At 44.2% G+C, this 14,546-nt stretch overlaps 1 protein-coding gene across 2 annotated transcripts in view; it reads right to left on the bottom strand.

Annotated features, from left to right (window-relative positions):
* The window catches only part of Thada (THADA armadillo repeat containing), a 284,103-nt gene that overhangs the window by 76,576 nt on the left and 192,981 nt on the right, over positions 1-14,546 (bottom strand). For both annotated transcript variants that reach the window (XM_085833257.1, XM_029471016.2), the window contains one exon: positions 260-378. In XM_085833257.1, the coding sequence (XP_085689383.1) occupies positions 260-378 (119 nt within the window). The remainder of the gene's footprint in view (positions 1-259; positions 379-14,546) is intronic.

The following is a 14,546-nucleotide window of genomic DNA, read 5'->3' as shown; positions in this document are numbered from 1 at the left end:
TGCAGACCAGCGTTGTGGTCTTGGTGAGGGTAAGCAACATCTGACTATTGAAATATATCAAACTCCTAGCAACAACGCTTAGCAATTTTAGAAAAATTGTCAAGAAAATACTTTTTTCACCACAGTGCAAAGAAAGGTCTAAAATACTCCAAAAAGTCTGGGAACTAACATGAACAACTGAAACCTCCTCAACTTGAGAGACCGATTCTCTAACCACTAACCCAGTGATGTCTCCTCATTCACGTGGGCTTTTACATACCTCATGGCGAGCCAGAGTTTGGCTTTGGTACAAGCAGTGACATCACTCAGCTCTTGTAGGAAATCTGCATTTGTTTTGTGTCTGCAGTCTGTAATGTAGGCTTGTAACAGATGAAAAACCTGAACCAGAAAAGAGGAAAAACAATACTTGGCTGTGAAAATGAGATTTCCTCAAAACGGTTCCTCAAAGGAAATGAGCTCTGTCTCCACAAGAAAGCAGGCTGGGGGACTGGGGGCAGCCCAGGGTTGGGCCACACAAACCCATGCTCTGGGTCACTGCCACAATTCCCTAGACCAAGGATCGCCGTGACCACATAATCATCAGCCTCGAGAGCTTCTTAGGTAGAAACAAGAAGTGGAATTACCTTTATGTCAGCAATCTTACAAGAAACTAAACTCCAAGTCTGCACAGGAAGGAACTATGAGTCTGTGTGGCTTAGACATATACCCAAGTATATGTCATCAGGCAGTGTGGGCCAATGAGATAGGAACAGCACAGCACAGCACACCTGTGCAGAAGCAGGTAGTACTGTCTGTAAACAAATCCCTGAAACTTTTCCTTAGCAGTCAGATGTGGCATACACTTGACACTTACATGACAGTTATATACCAGGAATTAAAAGCAGAAAGATCAGAGCCTGATGTCTCTCAAGTGTTTATATATATGATGGTGGCACTGTTTGACCACACAATCTAGACCACTGTGCCCCTGTGAGGAGCACAAATCTTTGGGGAACAATGAATGAGACAGAGGGTTCTCTGGCCTGAAAGCCTCAATGGCACACAATTCCTTTGGTTGGCCGGTCACCTCCATAAGCATATAAGGATGAAGGAAACAAAGTGCCAATAAACACATATGAAATTTAAAAAATTTTCCCTTTTCTGTCGTATCCTCTGCCAGGAGGGCTGGCACACAAGCTGCCACATGTGGCTTGTGTGGGCTCTTGGGGTAAGTGTAAGTACTTTACTTATGGTACCACCTCCCAGGCTGTGCCTCAGTCTTAAGTGATAATAATAGCAAATATTTTTATATCGCCAAGTGAAAAGAGTAAGCTATAAGGGCCTCTTGCTGTTTGTCTACACAGGGCAATTGAATGCTCAGATGAACCCATTTAGGGTCATGGTAGTCACCTGTCAGAGCAAATTCTTTCTGACCTTCTTCCCTGCTTTGCCATGAAGATGTTACTGTGGGAGTATCCAGAGTCAACTGTTGAAGAGGCCCCTTTATATTCCTGGGCATTTACACATGAAAGATAAATGTGCCTTGGGACTACAGCTGGAGTCACATGTCAAGATTTTCCCCCTACTCCTCCCTCTTTTTAGATAAGAACTCAGGTAGCCCAGGGTGGTCTCAAACTCCCAATGTAGCTGAGGATGGCCTTGAACCAGTTGGACCTCCTCAGCCTCCTGAATACTGGAATTACAGGTGTATGTCACCAGGCCTAGTCTACTGTTTCTCGGAAGGGTAAGTCTATGGGAGTGTGGGCCCAGCCCCTGTACCCACACTGAAGCACTTTCTCTAACAAAGGACCTGTTCTTTCAGGAGCACAGATCAGATGCTGCTGCCTCACCACAGCCTGCAGGGACCAAACCACCCGGCATAGAGCCTGGAGAACTGGGCTGGCCGGGGCTTCTGTTCCTATGCGGTGACTGCCAGAGGGAAAAATACCTCCCTCGGTCTCAATCCCCACTGTCCCGAAAGAGCTGGCAAAGTCACTAGGCCTTGCTTTCTTTTCTCCACAGCTGCACTAAACCAACCACCAGGGCTTTCATGTGTCACAGTGCTGTAATTAATCAGCAGACACCAGCAAAACACACGGCTGTGGAATTTACTTGTCAAGAGAGCTGTGAGGTTTCAAATGCTTCTCATTTAGAAGCAATCACTTTAGAAATAACCCCCTGTGGATGTTTAAGCCCTGGCCTGGATTTGCTCACCTTGCTTGGCAAAAACAAGACTGTTTTTGAAATGCTTGGTAGTTCTGGCTTATGAATGTCAGCCTACAGGCCCATCAATTCTGTCACCCTGGGCACACACCAGACAACAACTGCAATCCCAGTAACTCACCAAGGACAGAGAGTGATATGTCTGTACCTGACCACTGTACACAGAGGGGCAATGTAGGCAAACCTGGTAGACAGAAGCAAGTATAAGAGGCAGTGCAGTACAAACCGAGCACTTGTTAGAGAAGCAGAGGAGAACAGAGCAGGGAAGGAAAGGAGAAGACAAAGCAGATGGAGAGGCTTGCAAACAAACATGAAATTGATTAGTATTTCTGAGAAATATTAATGAAAATATTTGAATGCACAGCCATCCTCACATGACATTTGAAAGACTCAAGAAAAATGAGATAATCAGTCAGTGTGGCGCTCAGGGAGGTCTGGAAAGAGCCACTTGTCTCTTGGTTCTTGGGTTGGCAGACACAAGGCCACTTTTCTCTCCTTCCGAATTTGCCTACAGTGCTGGTACTGAGTGTGGCTAAACCCAGGCCTGAGATGACTTGCAAACAGCAATCCTAGAGAAGTTTGAGCTGCCAGGCCAGTGAAGGAGCAGGACTCATCAGACACACCAAAGTGCTGACAAGCAGACTGCCAGTTTAGGGGCCCAAGTGTACAACAGTGTTCAAATATCCAGTCCACAAATACTTATTAAGCAAGTGTCATTACCAGCTAGTGTCCTGGTAGCTGCAGCAGAGACCAAGCAGCAGGGCTCCTCTCTCCCTCCCTCCCACTGCCCCCGTTTGGGTTCTAGTCATGAGGGTCAGAGATGTGAAGACCCAGCAGCCTCCCTGAGGTTGCATGTCACTGACATCACCTGCCTGGCTTTCCATGACCTGCTGTTTGTGAGTCCAGTACATGGTAGGAGCTCAGTAGCACTGAGTGGACCATATGCTGGGGTTTAGTGTCTCTACTGACAGGAACTGTCTCAGGATACAATCCCCCCTGGAGCGTGTACACTGCAGTAGGTACCAACTTTGTGTTCAGGGTAGACACATGACTGAAAGATAACTTTCTCCTCTATTCCCTTGACTCCTGATGTGATGGAGACTGCAAGGTTAGACAAATAGTAAGACGCCACTCACATGGTACACACTCTGAGGGCAAACATGGTTGTAAACCAAGGGACTACTACCTATGTATATCTTTAGATCAACTAAGTTAACCTGTTTCCTCGTGTTAAATAGAGTAAGACAGTAGTCTCCTCTTTCTTTTCAATTATTATTCTAGTGTGTGTGTGTGTGATGGCACATGTGTAGAGGTCAAGGAACATATTTTGGGGATCAGTTCTAGTGATGGAACTTAAATTGTTAAACTTGCATGACAAGTACTTTTTACTGGCTTGGCTGAATCATATTGTCAGCTCAGTGGCCCTCTCTGTAGGAAACATTCCAAGGCATGGTGGGTACCTGAAACCTTGGTTAATATAAACCTTATGTAACTGTATTTTTCCTATATACATATGCACATCTATAAAAAGTTTAACTTTCAAACTAATCACAACAAAAGAGAAATAAAACAGAAAACATCAATATTACTATAATAAAAATTACTTAAATTTATTTACTTCAATTTTGGAACTTTCCCCCCGCCTTTTTTTTTTTTCTGAGACAGGTTTCTCTGTGTAGTTCTGGACATCTTGGGACTTACTCTGTAGGCCAGGATGGCCTTAAACTCAGAGATCTCTCTGCCTCTGTCTCCACAGAGCTGAATTTAAAGGCAAGTGCCAGCACAACCAGTTTGAACTTTAATATCTTTAGACTGCAACTGACAGTGATTGAGCTAATGGGAACAGAGAGATCTCTGCAATCTGTGACTAGAGAGATCTATGTTTATTACACACACACACACACACACATGGACACACGTGCACTCACATATATACATACAATTAAAAAAATCTTTAAAAGGTGTTTACTATTCAATGGTGGTTGGCTAATTGTAACAATGAACCACACTAATAAAAACACTAATAGTAGGAGAGAGTTAGGGGAGAGGAGAGGAATATACATGGGAATCCTTGTACTACCAACACAATATTTTCATAAATCTACCATTGTCTTAAAGTAGATCCTAATTTAAAAATGTACTGGGACTGGTCAGAGATCAGCATGGTGTGTGGGTCAGGATGAGAAAGGCCTCATTGGCAATGTGATGGAATTGATCCTGTCATGTGGCCAGCAGAGCCCTCTTCAAAGGGAAGACTTCAGGGATGGGAGCTGTAACTTGCAGGGAGATATCAAGGGCTGCTTCACATAAGACGGGGGTCCAGGATCATGCCAGAAGTCCAGTTAAGAGATGATGTGTTGAACCAGAGGCTAAAGACTATTAGCACGTGGGCTATGAGGCCTCAAAGCCTATACAGTGCTTCTGTAAAAACATTTAGAAGCTGTGAGGCATCATATCAGCATCATCCCTATTTTCAACTTCTTTTGAAACTCAGAAGGGCCACTTGTAGTGGACCTAACAGGTCACAAGCTACCCATCCACAGCTGAATGGCAGGAGCTACTTACTGCACACTACTGCTAAGGGCATATTAATGCCATTTGTCACTGCTCATTTTTCTTAACTTTGGGACATCAAAACCAAAATGAAATATTTACAAAGTACAAGAATGGATGAAAGGTGTGACATCACAGCGTAGGCAGAGAGGGCATGAGTGTGAGTGACTCCTCTAGGTTTCTGACCAGGACACACTCTGATCTTGTGGTACCCTCTAAGAACCACAGCTAAACTCTAGCGTTGTGGGTATAGAGGAACACTCACGTGGGAAAGCCCTTCTTGGGCTGCTAAGTAGGGTGACAGCTGGAAAAAAGATATTCTTAACTTGGGAAGCTGGGCTACCTTAGGATCAGGATCAGGAGGGTGCCCAGGCATCTGAGAGTGGTGGGTGTGGACTGCATCAGTCTGGATTCTCATCTCATTTACGGAGACTTGGGGTAGGGAGCATCTACGTGATGGTTTCCTTAGTCATTTACTGCACAAAACAGCAATTCTTTTGAGACTGAGACGGAGCTCTGTGTATCTATTAACCTTAGAGCAGAGGACAGTTTGCCTCTAGGCACAGCAGGTCCCTAAAGTGGACTCAGCAAGGAAAGAAAAGAGAGGGTGAAAGCGTTGCTGCTGCATGAGAGCCATGCCTGACAGTTCAGCTGCTTGATGGCTCCACTGCCTCACGGCTCAGCTGGTAGGACCCTCACTACACCAACCAGGGAAGGTAAGTTCAGACCCCGGGTCACAGCAGAAGGAGAGAAGTGACTCCGTGAAGTTATTCTCTGACCTTCACATGAATACCGTGGTACCCCAGCCCCCTAACATCACATATACACGCAACTGCAACAACAACAACAAAGGAAGGGAGGCAGGAAGGCAGAAAGAAAGAACAGCTACAAAGACTCTGCTTCCATCAGAAAGAGGCAGCACGGATCACAGTTGGCAGCAGCATGCCCTGACTGTCCCAAGCATGGCTGGTCAGTCCTGCCCTTAAGAGGAGTCCATGAACGGGCTGTACTGAATGAAGGTCAGGGGATCCTGTATTTCTTACAATGAAAAAGTAAGTTGTAATGAGGCACCACATTGAGAACCTGGAGACAGGGCCGCCCTCTCCCCAGACTCTAAACCCAGAGAGACCCTGGGGGATGGAGGTGAGCAGGCATCTGTGGGAAGCATGTGGTCCATTTGGGCAGCCCAGGATCTTAAAAGCAGCTCTACAGTATGAATGTAATGCATGCGGAATAAATGTCATGCGACTAAGAGTCATGAGGCAGTGCCCTGAAAAACTCTTACTACCTCAGTAAAGTATGTCTGGCTTATGCGGCTTTACTAAAATAGTGACTTGTGTGAGACAAGATCAAGATGATATACGGCTGTTTGGGAAAGCAGTGCTGAGACGGGTTTCTCCTTCACAGAGTGTGGCTTTCAGACCAGTTTCCTCCCTTTAAAATCAACAGCAGCTGAGCTCAGAAGCCAGCAGGCTTGAGCAGTCACAGGCAGGGTTAGGCAGGCCATGGAAAAGGCCAACTCCAGTAGGACAAGAGATAGTCATCTCAAAGGTCAGACCTAAAGGGGTGAGTGGACGAACCCATCAGTGATCCTAAACTCTGATGACCAATGCCAGTCCATTCACTTTTACAACTGGATTCTGCTAAAGAGTGAAATAAAACAAAACAAAGTAAGTCCAGTCTTTCCTCCTGCAGCACAAACTTGGCGAGCACTTTGCGCCCATTCCACTCAGGCCAGTATGCCACCTGCATCTGCCTTCCTGCATTACTCTAACCCCAGCTAAGTCACTGCCACATTTTTCCAAACTTTATGTTTACACAGGATTTTATTTCGGCTGTTAAAACATCTGCATTTTTTTTTTTTTTTTTTTTACGGACTTAAATAAATGATCTATGCCGGGAATGTACAGTACAGAGTGATGTCAGCTCCTCCGCCCCCTTTTCTCAACTCACTGGTCAGAACAGGCAAACATTGTTTCAGCCTGTAGTGGGAATGTGAATATTTATTCTGTCAACTTAATTCATACAAACAGAACTAAAGACAGGCTGGCAGGCTGAAGTACTTTATGGCTTTAAGTCAGACTGAAAAAGGGGGTAGGAGGGGAATGGTTGAGAAAAGAATCTAAACTTTCAAATTTACAGAAATACGTCTCTTCACATAATTGCTGGAAGTGGAGATAGCAAACACTTCAAAGGCAGACGGCATACGTGTGCATGTATGCATTTGTATGCGTGCATGTGCCTGTGTCTTGGGAAAGCCAGGGAGAAAGCCCAGTAACAGCTGTCAGTTCCAGTCACTTTTGGCCAGGTTGCAAGATTGGTTCTCTGCTTCAGGCATACTGACTGAAGCCTCAGGAGAACCCTTCTTACTGCTGGGGCTTGGTGGGCACATGTACTTGCCTATGCCATTTGTACAGAGTCCAATGAAAGGGCTCTTATTGCCAGTAACACTTGCCACAGACCTTAGAGGAGTGTGGGCTCTAGGCAATACCTTAATGACACTTGAGTTTCTTAGCTGGGTCATCCTCAAGAAGATGGGTTTGTATCACCCACAATCATCCCATAATGGATTCTCTATTAGAAAGCAGAACAGGAAACATTTCAGGAAACTGCTCCCCCAAACCTCAGTTTGTTTATGAGATGAGAAAACACATCCCTTCAAAGTTCTTAGTAAATGGCATCTTCGTGGAAGAAAACACTACCAGCCTGGGGAGTGTGTCACTGGGAATGCACCATACACCTCGAAGGTCTGAAACATACAAACCCGTCCAAATGGGAGTGTGTGGATTTGCTGTGCCACTCCTTTCTAGAACTCTCCCACCAAGGTGGTCAAGAGCCCAAAAACCTTGCACCTGGATAATGTCTTCCCTCCAATACTTATGACATATGGCTTACATCTTGTTAAAACCCTCTTCAAGGACTAGCTGGGCCCTGAAAGCCCCACCTGCATTCTGGTTCTACCTTCTATCATGTCATACAGCTATTCTGTGCCCACAGAGATGAAATCCCATTCCTGACAACCTGACAGATGCTACTTGGTTCAGCCTGGCCCTTCCCATTTTTCCTTCTATTCTTTCCAACGGGGCTACAGGAATTCTACTCAAATCACAGGGCCAGCTTCAAACATTTCTGGGCTTCCATACTGAGATCTTACCCAGCCCTAAGGCTCTCATTTCCTTTTTAATGCCTTATAGTCCTGTCTGCACCTCACCCCTCCCTTCCTTCATTGAAGGGATCAGTGCTGAGGCTTGACCCAGAGCCTCCTCATGTATGCTAGGCAAAGCTCTTTGCTACTGAAGCCACATGTTTAGCCCCTTGAATCTGTTGTCAGTTATCAAGCTGCGATGCTCTTTCCTAAAACAGAGGTCCCTGAAGCAAAGAACCATGTCTCATTCTTCCCTACAGCTCCTAAGGATACAAGACTTCTGTCTGGATGAAAAAGACTCACTAAACAGGTGGACTTGTTGATTTGGAATCGACACACTCAAGAAGGACAGGGAGCTGATCTTGAGACTGCATTTGTTCTGAATCATCTTGGTGGTGCTACAAATGTTAAGAAACTGGATTCTTAAAAGCAGCTTCAAGGGCCCTGGGCAGAATTCTAGGTGCTGGCAAAGTTTAGATGGTGATATTGATGCTAGTTAATCGTTATCTATTCAAATAAAAAAAAACTTTACCTTTCATTGCTGAGAACTATGCGTAAAAATGATAATTTGTTTGTAAAACATATCTATTTAAGTCCCCCTTTAAGACTCATTTGCTAACCAAGGCTAGCATAGTACTTGCTATGTAGCTCAGGTTGACCTTGAACTTGTGGTAATTCTCTGCCTCTGCCTCCTAAGTGCTGGGGTAATTGGCAAGAGCCATGATGCTTGGCTAGGAGAGCATTTCCATTTTCTGAATAACTGGATCCTTACAGATTTGAGATTAATAGTAAAGTCTGTGATACAGCAATACTTATCAAAAAGTAGCCAAACAGAGGCTGGGAAGATGGCTTAGTGATGAAGAGCACTGGCTGCTCTTCTAGAGGAAGCCACTAGGTTCAAATCCCAGCACCCACATGGTGGCTCACTACCATTTGTAATTCTGCTCCTAGGGGATCTTGTGCTCTTTTCTAGTCTTCTTGGTACCAGTTATGCCTGTGGTGCATATACATACATGCAGGAAAAACACTCATACCCATGAAAACTAACAACACAAATACCAACCAACCAAACAGAACTAACCCATAAAAATAACAGATAATTTGTTCAGTTGAGACACAGGGAGAGGTATGTTGGTGGTAGCATAAATGAAATAAAATTAATCAAGAATGAGTCACTGCTAAAGTCAAGCAACGTCACTAAAGAGTCTTATATTACCTGTTTATACCTGAATGCGAGGGGAAAGGACTTAGCAGGCAGATCTCTACAATAAGAATGACTTATTCAATAAAATAATAGAAAACAACCAACCAGGTCTTTTTGATATACATTAGTTGGATCCCTACCTATTGTATGGGGGACAATACAACCCCCCCAAAATCAAAAATGCAAAACTATAAAAACATTGGTGAAAATGGGGAATTTTCTTATTATCTTCAAGCAAAGATGTATTCTTGCTGATCTTGTATTTTCCATAAGGAATGAAGAAATAACAAGATAAGGAAGGTCAGAATACAATATAGCCACATAAAAATTTGAAACTAAATATATTTTTTCACATTTATTATTATTTTTAATTAACTTATTGCAGCAGTATTTGTGTGGAAGTCAGAGGACAACTTTCAGGAGTCAGTTTTCTCCTTCTACTCCCTGGGACTCAGGGACTGAACTCAAGTTGGATGGTTTGGAGATAAACACCTTTAGCAGCTGAGCCATCGCATTGGCCCCAAACTGGAAACTTTTATACAGCAAAAACTACAATGATTAGTCAACAGTAAAGGAAAAATAGGATAAAGTATTTGTTAATTCATCTCTCATTAACAAAAATGAAAATAATTAAATTAAATATGCACTTAGGAAGCAGAGGCAGGCAGGTGTCTGAGTTAGAGGTTAGTCAGAACTTCACAATGAGACTCTGTCTCAAAGAGAGGGAGTGGAGGTTAGATTTCCAAACCTCCCTAATTTATGCATCATTAGAACTGCCATAATTTTTTTATGGTGGCCTCTAGACCAATGGACATATCTAATGTTTTGAATTCATTAGGTGGGTATGTCCAAACGACCCAAGGAACACAAAGTCTTTCAGGGCTTCTGCGTCTGACTGCCTTCTCACAGAGCTACTAATGGGATGTATGCATCCATCACTTCCCACGCCTTGCGCTCCTTTCCTTGCTGTCCCACCTAAGTTCTTATGACACATACTTTCTATCACAGCAGCTACCCATGTCAATCTTACAAAGACATGACGAGAGCAAATATCTCAAATGCTACTTTGAGCTGGTAGTTCACACGTCTGACAGACGTCTAGCATCAAAGTACTTTCTCCCTCAGTTTTAAAACATCCTACGCCTTGGCCTACCCCTTTGGGAACTGCAAATATTTAGCAAAGAATATAAATAATGTACAGATGAAACAGAAATAGCCAATACACATGAGAAAATGTTAATGCCATTACGTTAAAGGACACACAGACACAATATTTAATGGAAACAGTAGGCTCAAGGGCTATGCCTTCCACCCTGCTCTCACTCATCACCTCCCCTCTTACCGTTGTCTACCTCTTGGGCCTCAAACAATCTATTTTTAAGCCAAAGTAATTTGACAAAGAAATTTTTTGAAAGGGTAAAACCCAATTAATAACTAAGAAAACATGAATTAATCAGTGAGTTAGAAACTTACTGGCAGAGCCACATTTTTTGCACATATAACTTATTATACCTCGCCAGGCGGTGGTGGTGAATGCCTTTAATCCCAGCACTTGTGAGGCAGAGGAAGGTGGATTTCTGAGTTCGAGGCCAGCCTGGTCGACAGAGTGAGTTCCAGGACAGCCAGGGCTACACAGAGAAACCCTGTCTTGAAAAAACCAAAACCAACCAACCAACCAACCAAACAAACTTATTATACCTCACAACAGGAGCTAGGCAAAACAACTCCACACCAAGTTGGCAGTAGCTTTCAAAATGGAAAACATGCACTTTCTTCATTCATTCTCACAATGTCCTAGGTGTTTCTAGGTGTTTACTTTGCAGCCACACTTCCAGATATCCATGTTCAAGAATGATATTGATTTTAAAATGAACGATTTGAAATTACTGACACAGAGCCAGCTGGAGAAGCTGTGGATATTCCTGTGAGTAATCATAGCCAAACTATACAGCTGTTAAGAAGAACTGTGGATTTACACGTACTTAATTGAAACATCTCTAAGTCATACTGCTAAATAAAAAAAAGAAGCTATAAATGCTATGGTCATATTTTCATTCCTGTCAAATTATCAGTAGTGGAGCCTGGGATTTTACATTTAATATGGTAGATTTCTGCTATCTAATCTAATCTAATCTATGTATTTATTGTATTTTTTTGGGACAGGGTTTCTCTATGTAGCCTTGGCTGTACTGGAACTTAATCTGTAGACCAGGCTAGCCCTGCCTCTGCTTCCTGCGTACTGGTATTAAAAGAACATGCCACCACTGTTTTTTCTTTTAAAATAATTATAAACCCATTAGTTTGTAAAATGTGGCCTGCATGCCTTCTGCCAAGTTTCCTCCAATACTAACAATGTACATAATCAAAGGTGGAAATTTTATCTGCGTGTACAAGCTCATGTTTATAATCCCTTTGGAGGTAGAGGCAGGAGAGGGGATCTTAAGGGTATCTTCAGCTGCAAGTATGAGGCCGGCCTGGGCCTCAAAAAATCAGCCAAAGAAAACAAACCCCAGAAAATTCACACAACAGTGCTCTTCACCTTAACCAAGTGGTTAGCATTTTATATGTGCAGAGTGTATGGAGGTCACCTGATCCCAGGTATAGATCTGCAGAATCAAACCAATGACATCAAGATATACCAGAAAGAGGGGGGAAGGGAAGGAGGGAGGGAGGGAGGGAGGGAGAGAGAGAGAGACCCCAGAATGCTAATTACTAAGACAGATAGCCATGTGGTATTTTTTTTACCAAGAGATTAAAAAAAAAAAATCAAAGAAAAAGAAGATACCTCAACTGCTCAGAACAGGAGGCTCTTCAGACATCAGTAAGATCCTCCTCCTCTTCTCTACCTTCTGTCTTCTTCCATATGGCTCAAACTCACCCTGTAGCTAGGCTGACCTTGAACTTGAGTTCCTCCTGCCCTCCTGCCTCAGGGCCCTGAGTACTGGGGTGGGAAGTGTCACCACCTGGCTCCTGGACTTATCCTTTGACCTTTGAGTCCTATGCCCAGTGGTACTTGAAAACAGGTCAGGAAAAGGCACCAAGGCGAGATGTGGGCAGCAGCATTCTTGAGAGCTGCACTGGCATACCCAACAATGTGCCTTTAGGAAGCAAGGCTAACAGAAATGAAGAGCTCCTATGTTAACATACACTCTCTGGATTTTAAAGCAGCTGTAACATTTCCCTTCTAAAAAGAATTTGTGTAAGAGAAAACAGTTTTTACATTTAGCATCTCGTCTTTAGGCTGATTACTGAATACTATCCAAGCCACCCAGGTAGGGACTTGGACAAACTGCCGTAGGAACTCCCATAAGGCCCTTTAAGCACGCATGTGGGCCAGAGTCAACGTATGGAGGCTGCTAGAATCCCTTGTCCTGTGGTAACAGAGAGACTCCTCTTTTTGAAAACTGAAAATGAAATTTCTTTTTTTACATGCTGTCAGTTGCAGTTTATTTCAAAGGTCATCAAAGTAAACAAAACGGAGAGGCTAAACCTTTAAAAGTCCAAAAGTGACAACTGTTTATATTCACAGGAGGAAGGAAAAGTATGACTGCTCCAAGCCCCCAGGAATGGAGATGCAGGCAGCGTCCCCTCCCCACCCCCAGGCTGTTTGCTTCTTTCCACTCAGCACCTCGAGCATCAGCAGCACTTTGGCAGGAGTCTGCAATAAGCAGGCACTGTCTCAGGGCCTCTGAGTCTTTCTTTCATTGACAGCTGTGCCTCCACAATCCCACCATGCACTAGCTCAAATCCGTTCTCTCTCCAACCTGAGCCCACTTCCATTCAGAGGGATTCTGTGCGATCTTCCTGAGGGAAAAGGTCATTGCAGTGACTCCCTGTGTGCCTTCTTTCATCTCAAATAATCAGAGTTGGCTGAGCTGACAATGAACTCTGGATGGTCAGCATGCACGAGCTTGTACATGGATTTCAACCTGGATGCATTGCAATGACCACCTAAGTGGCACTGCTGCACGAGTTAATCAAGGGGCAAGTCTCAGTTTGGTGTAAAGACGTCCTGTCTTTCCTACTTGTTCACTAGGCTCAGTGCACTAGCTTCCTCTGGGAAGGTCCCCCTAGCCATGCCAGGTCACAGCACCTCCTCATCCTCTTGCCCCACAGAATGTATTGTCTGAACCTCTCCTGCAGCACCTCACCCATGTTGCCTGGATTACTGTTTACCTATTATGTAAACCATCTCCAGCGCAGTCTTCCAGGAGTGAAAAAGGTTTGATTTTAAGGTTAAGGCATTTCCATGTGGGCTGAGGTAAGCAGTGCTCACAGGTTAACTTAACTGTGTAAATGGCAAGACTTGCAACATGGTGGCACACGTGTGTAATTGCAGGAAAGGAAGGACGCCTTTGAGTTCAATGCCAACCTGTGCTACATGGCAAGGTCCTGCCACTGAAAACAAAGAACAAAGACTCTCCAAATAGGCGAGTAGGGAAGACTTCAGAAGGCAAAGTGCTGTGTGGCAGGCAACCGACCTATCCTCCTGACTTGCTGACACGTCACATTATTTACCCTAGACCCACTGAGGAAATTCCAAATCTCCTCTCTGAATCTACTGTACCATCTGAAGCTGTTATCCTGGCAGTACTTGCTGGATGCAGGGCTGAAGGAGCACAGCCTACTAAGAAGGTATCACCTGCCTCCCAGCCCTGAGCATCAGGTCTTCTGGCTGCTCTCTGTCACTGTATTGCTGGGAGGCTATGAGGAGCAACTTGGGCAAGGTTTAAAGTTAGTGCGGATTTTTACATAGACGAGGCCGCCTCAGCCAGTTATTGGGACAAACTGCAATGGGGCAAGAAGATATCTTTCTTGGTTTGCAACAGATTTCCTACTGAGAAATCTGTGGCTTTGAATCAGAACTCCTAAGTCTACCTTGTTACTCCTGGAACATCTGGCAATGTCTAGGCATTTCTGGTTGTCACACCCTTGAAAACGACCAGTACCTAGTGGTCTAGGCAAGGGATCGTGGCAAAATGCTTTACAAAGCATAGCACAACCTTTCAGAACAAAGAAGCATTGCGGCTAAAACGGAGGTGCACTGAGACAAACAGCTTTGGAGAATTGCCAAACCAGAGGCTCCAGAAAGGACAGGCTGGTGCCCGAGGAAAATGTCTCATCTTTGAGTTTTATTTTTTTCACATATAAGATGGAGCTCAGAAGCCAACTCATGTCGTGGGTAACATGAGTTCTGAAGAGTAGTTGCTCTCAGAAGAGCTTGGTGATCATGCTTTCACAAATAAGTCTTTACAATCAACACATGCCACAGAGGCTTCATTTTTTTCTGGACAATATATGACTCCTCTTGAAATAGGTCTGAAGAGGAAACTGGCCCCACCCCCGGCCACTGACTCTGTTGCTGCTTGTTTATGCTTGTCTGTTTTCCTCAGCAGGGACTGATCAGGGGACTTGTTGGCCCTCCCAGGACTGCCCTTCAGC

The sequence above is a fragment of the Mus caroli genome, unplaced genomic scaffold (genome assembly GCF_978045245.1).
Source record: "Mus caroli unplaced genomic scaffold, Mus_caroli_1 scaffold_18, whole genome shotgun sequence".
Taxonomy (NCBI): domain Eukaryota; kingdom Metazoa; phylum Chordata; class Mammalia; order Rodentia; family Muridae; genus Mus; species Mus caroli.
Note: the sequence above shows the minus strand (reverse complement) of the source record. Positions and strands in the feature narration are given on the sequence as shown.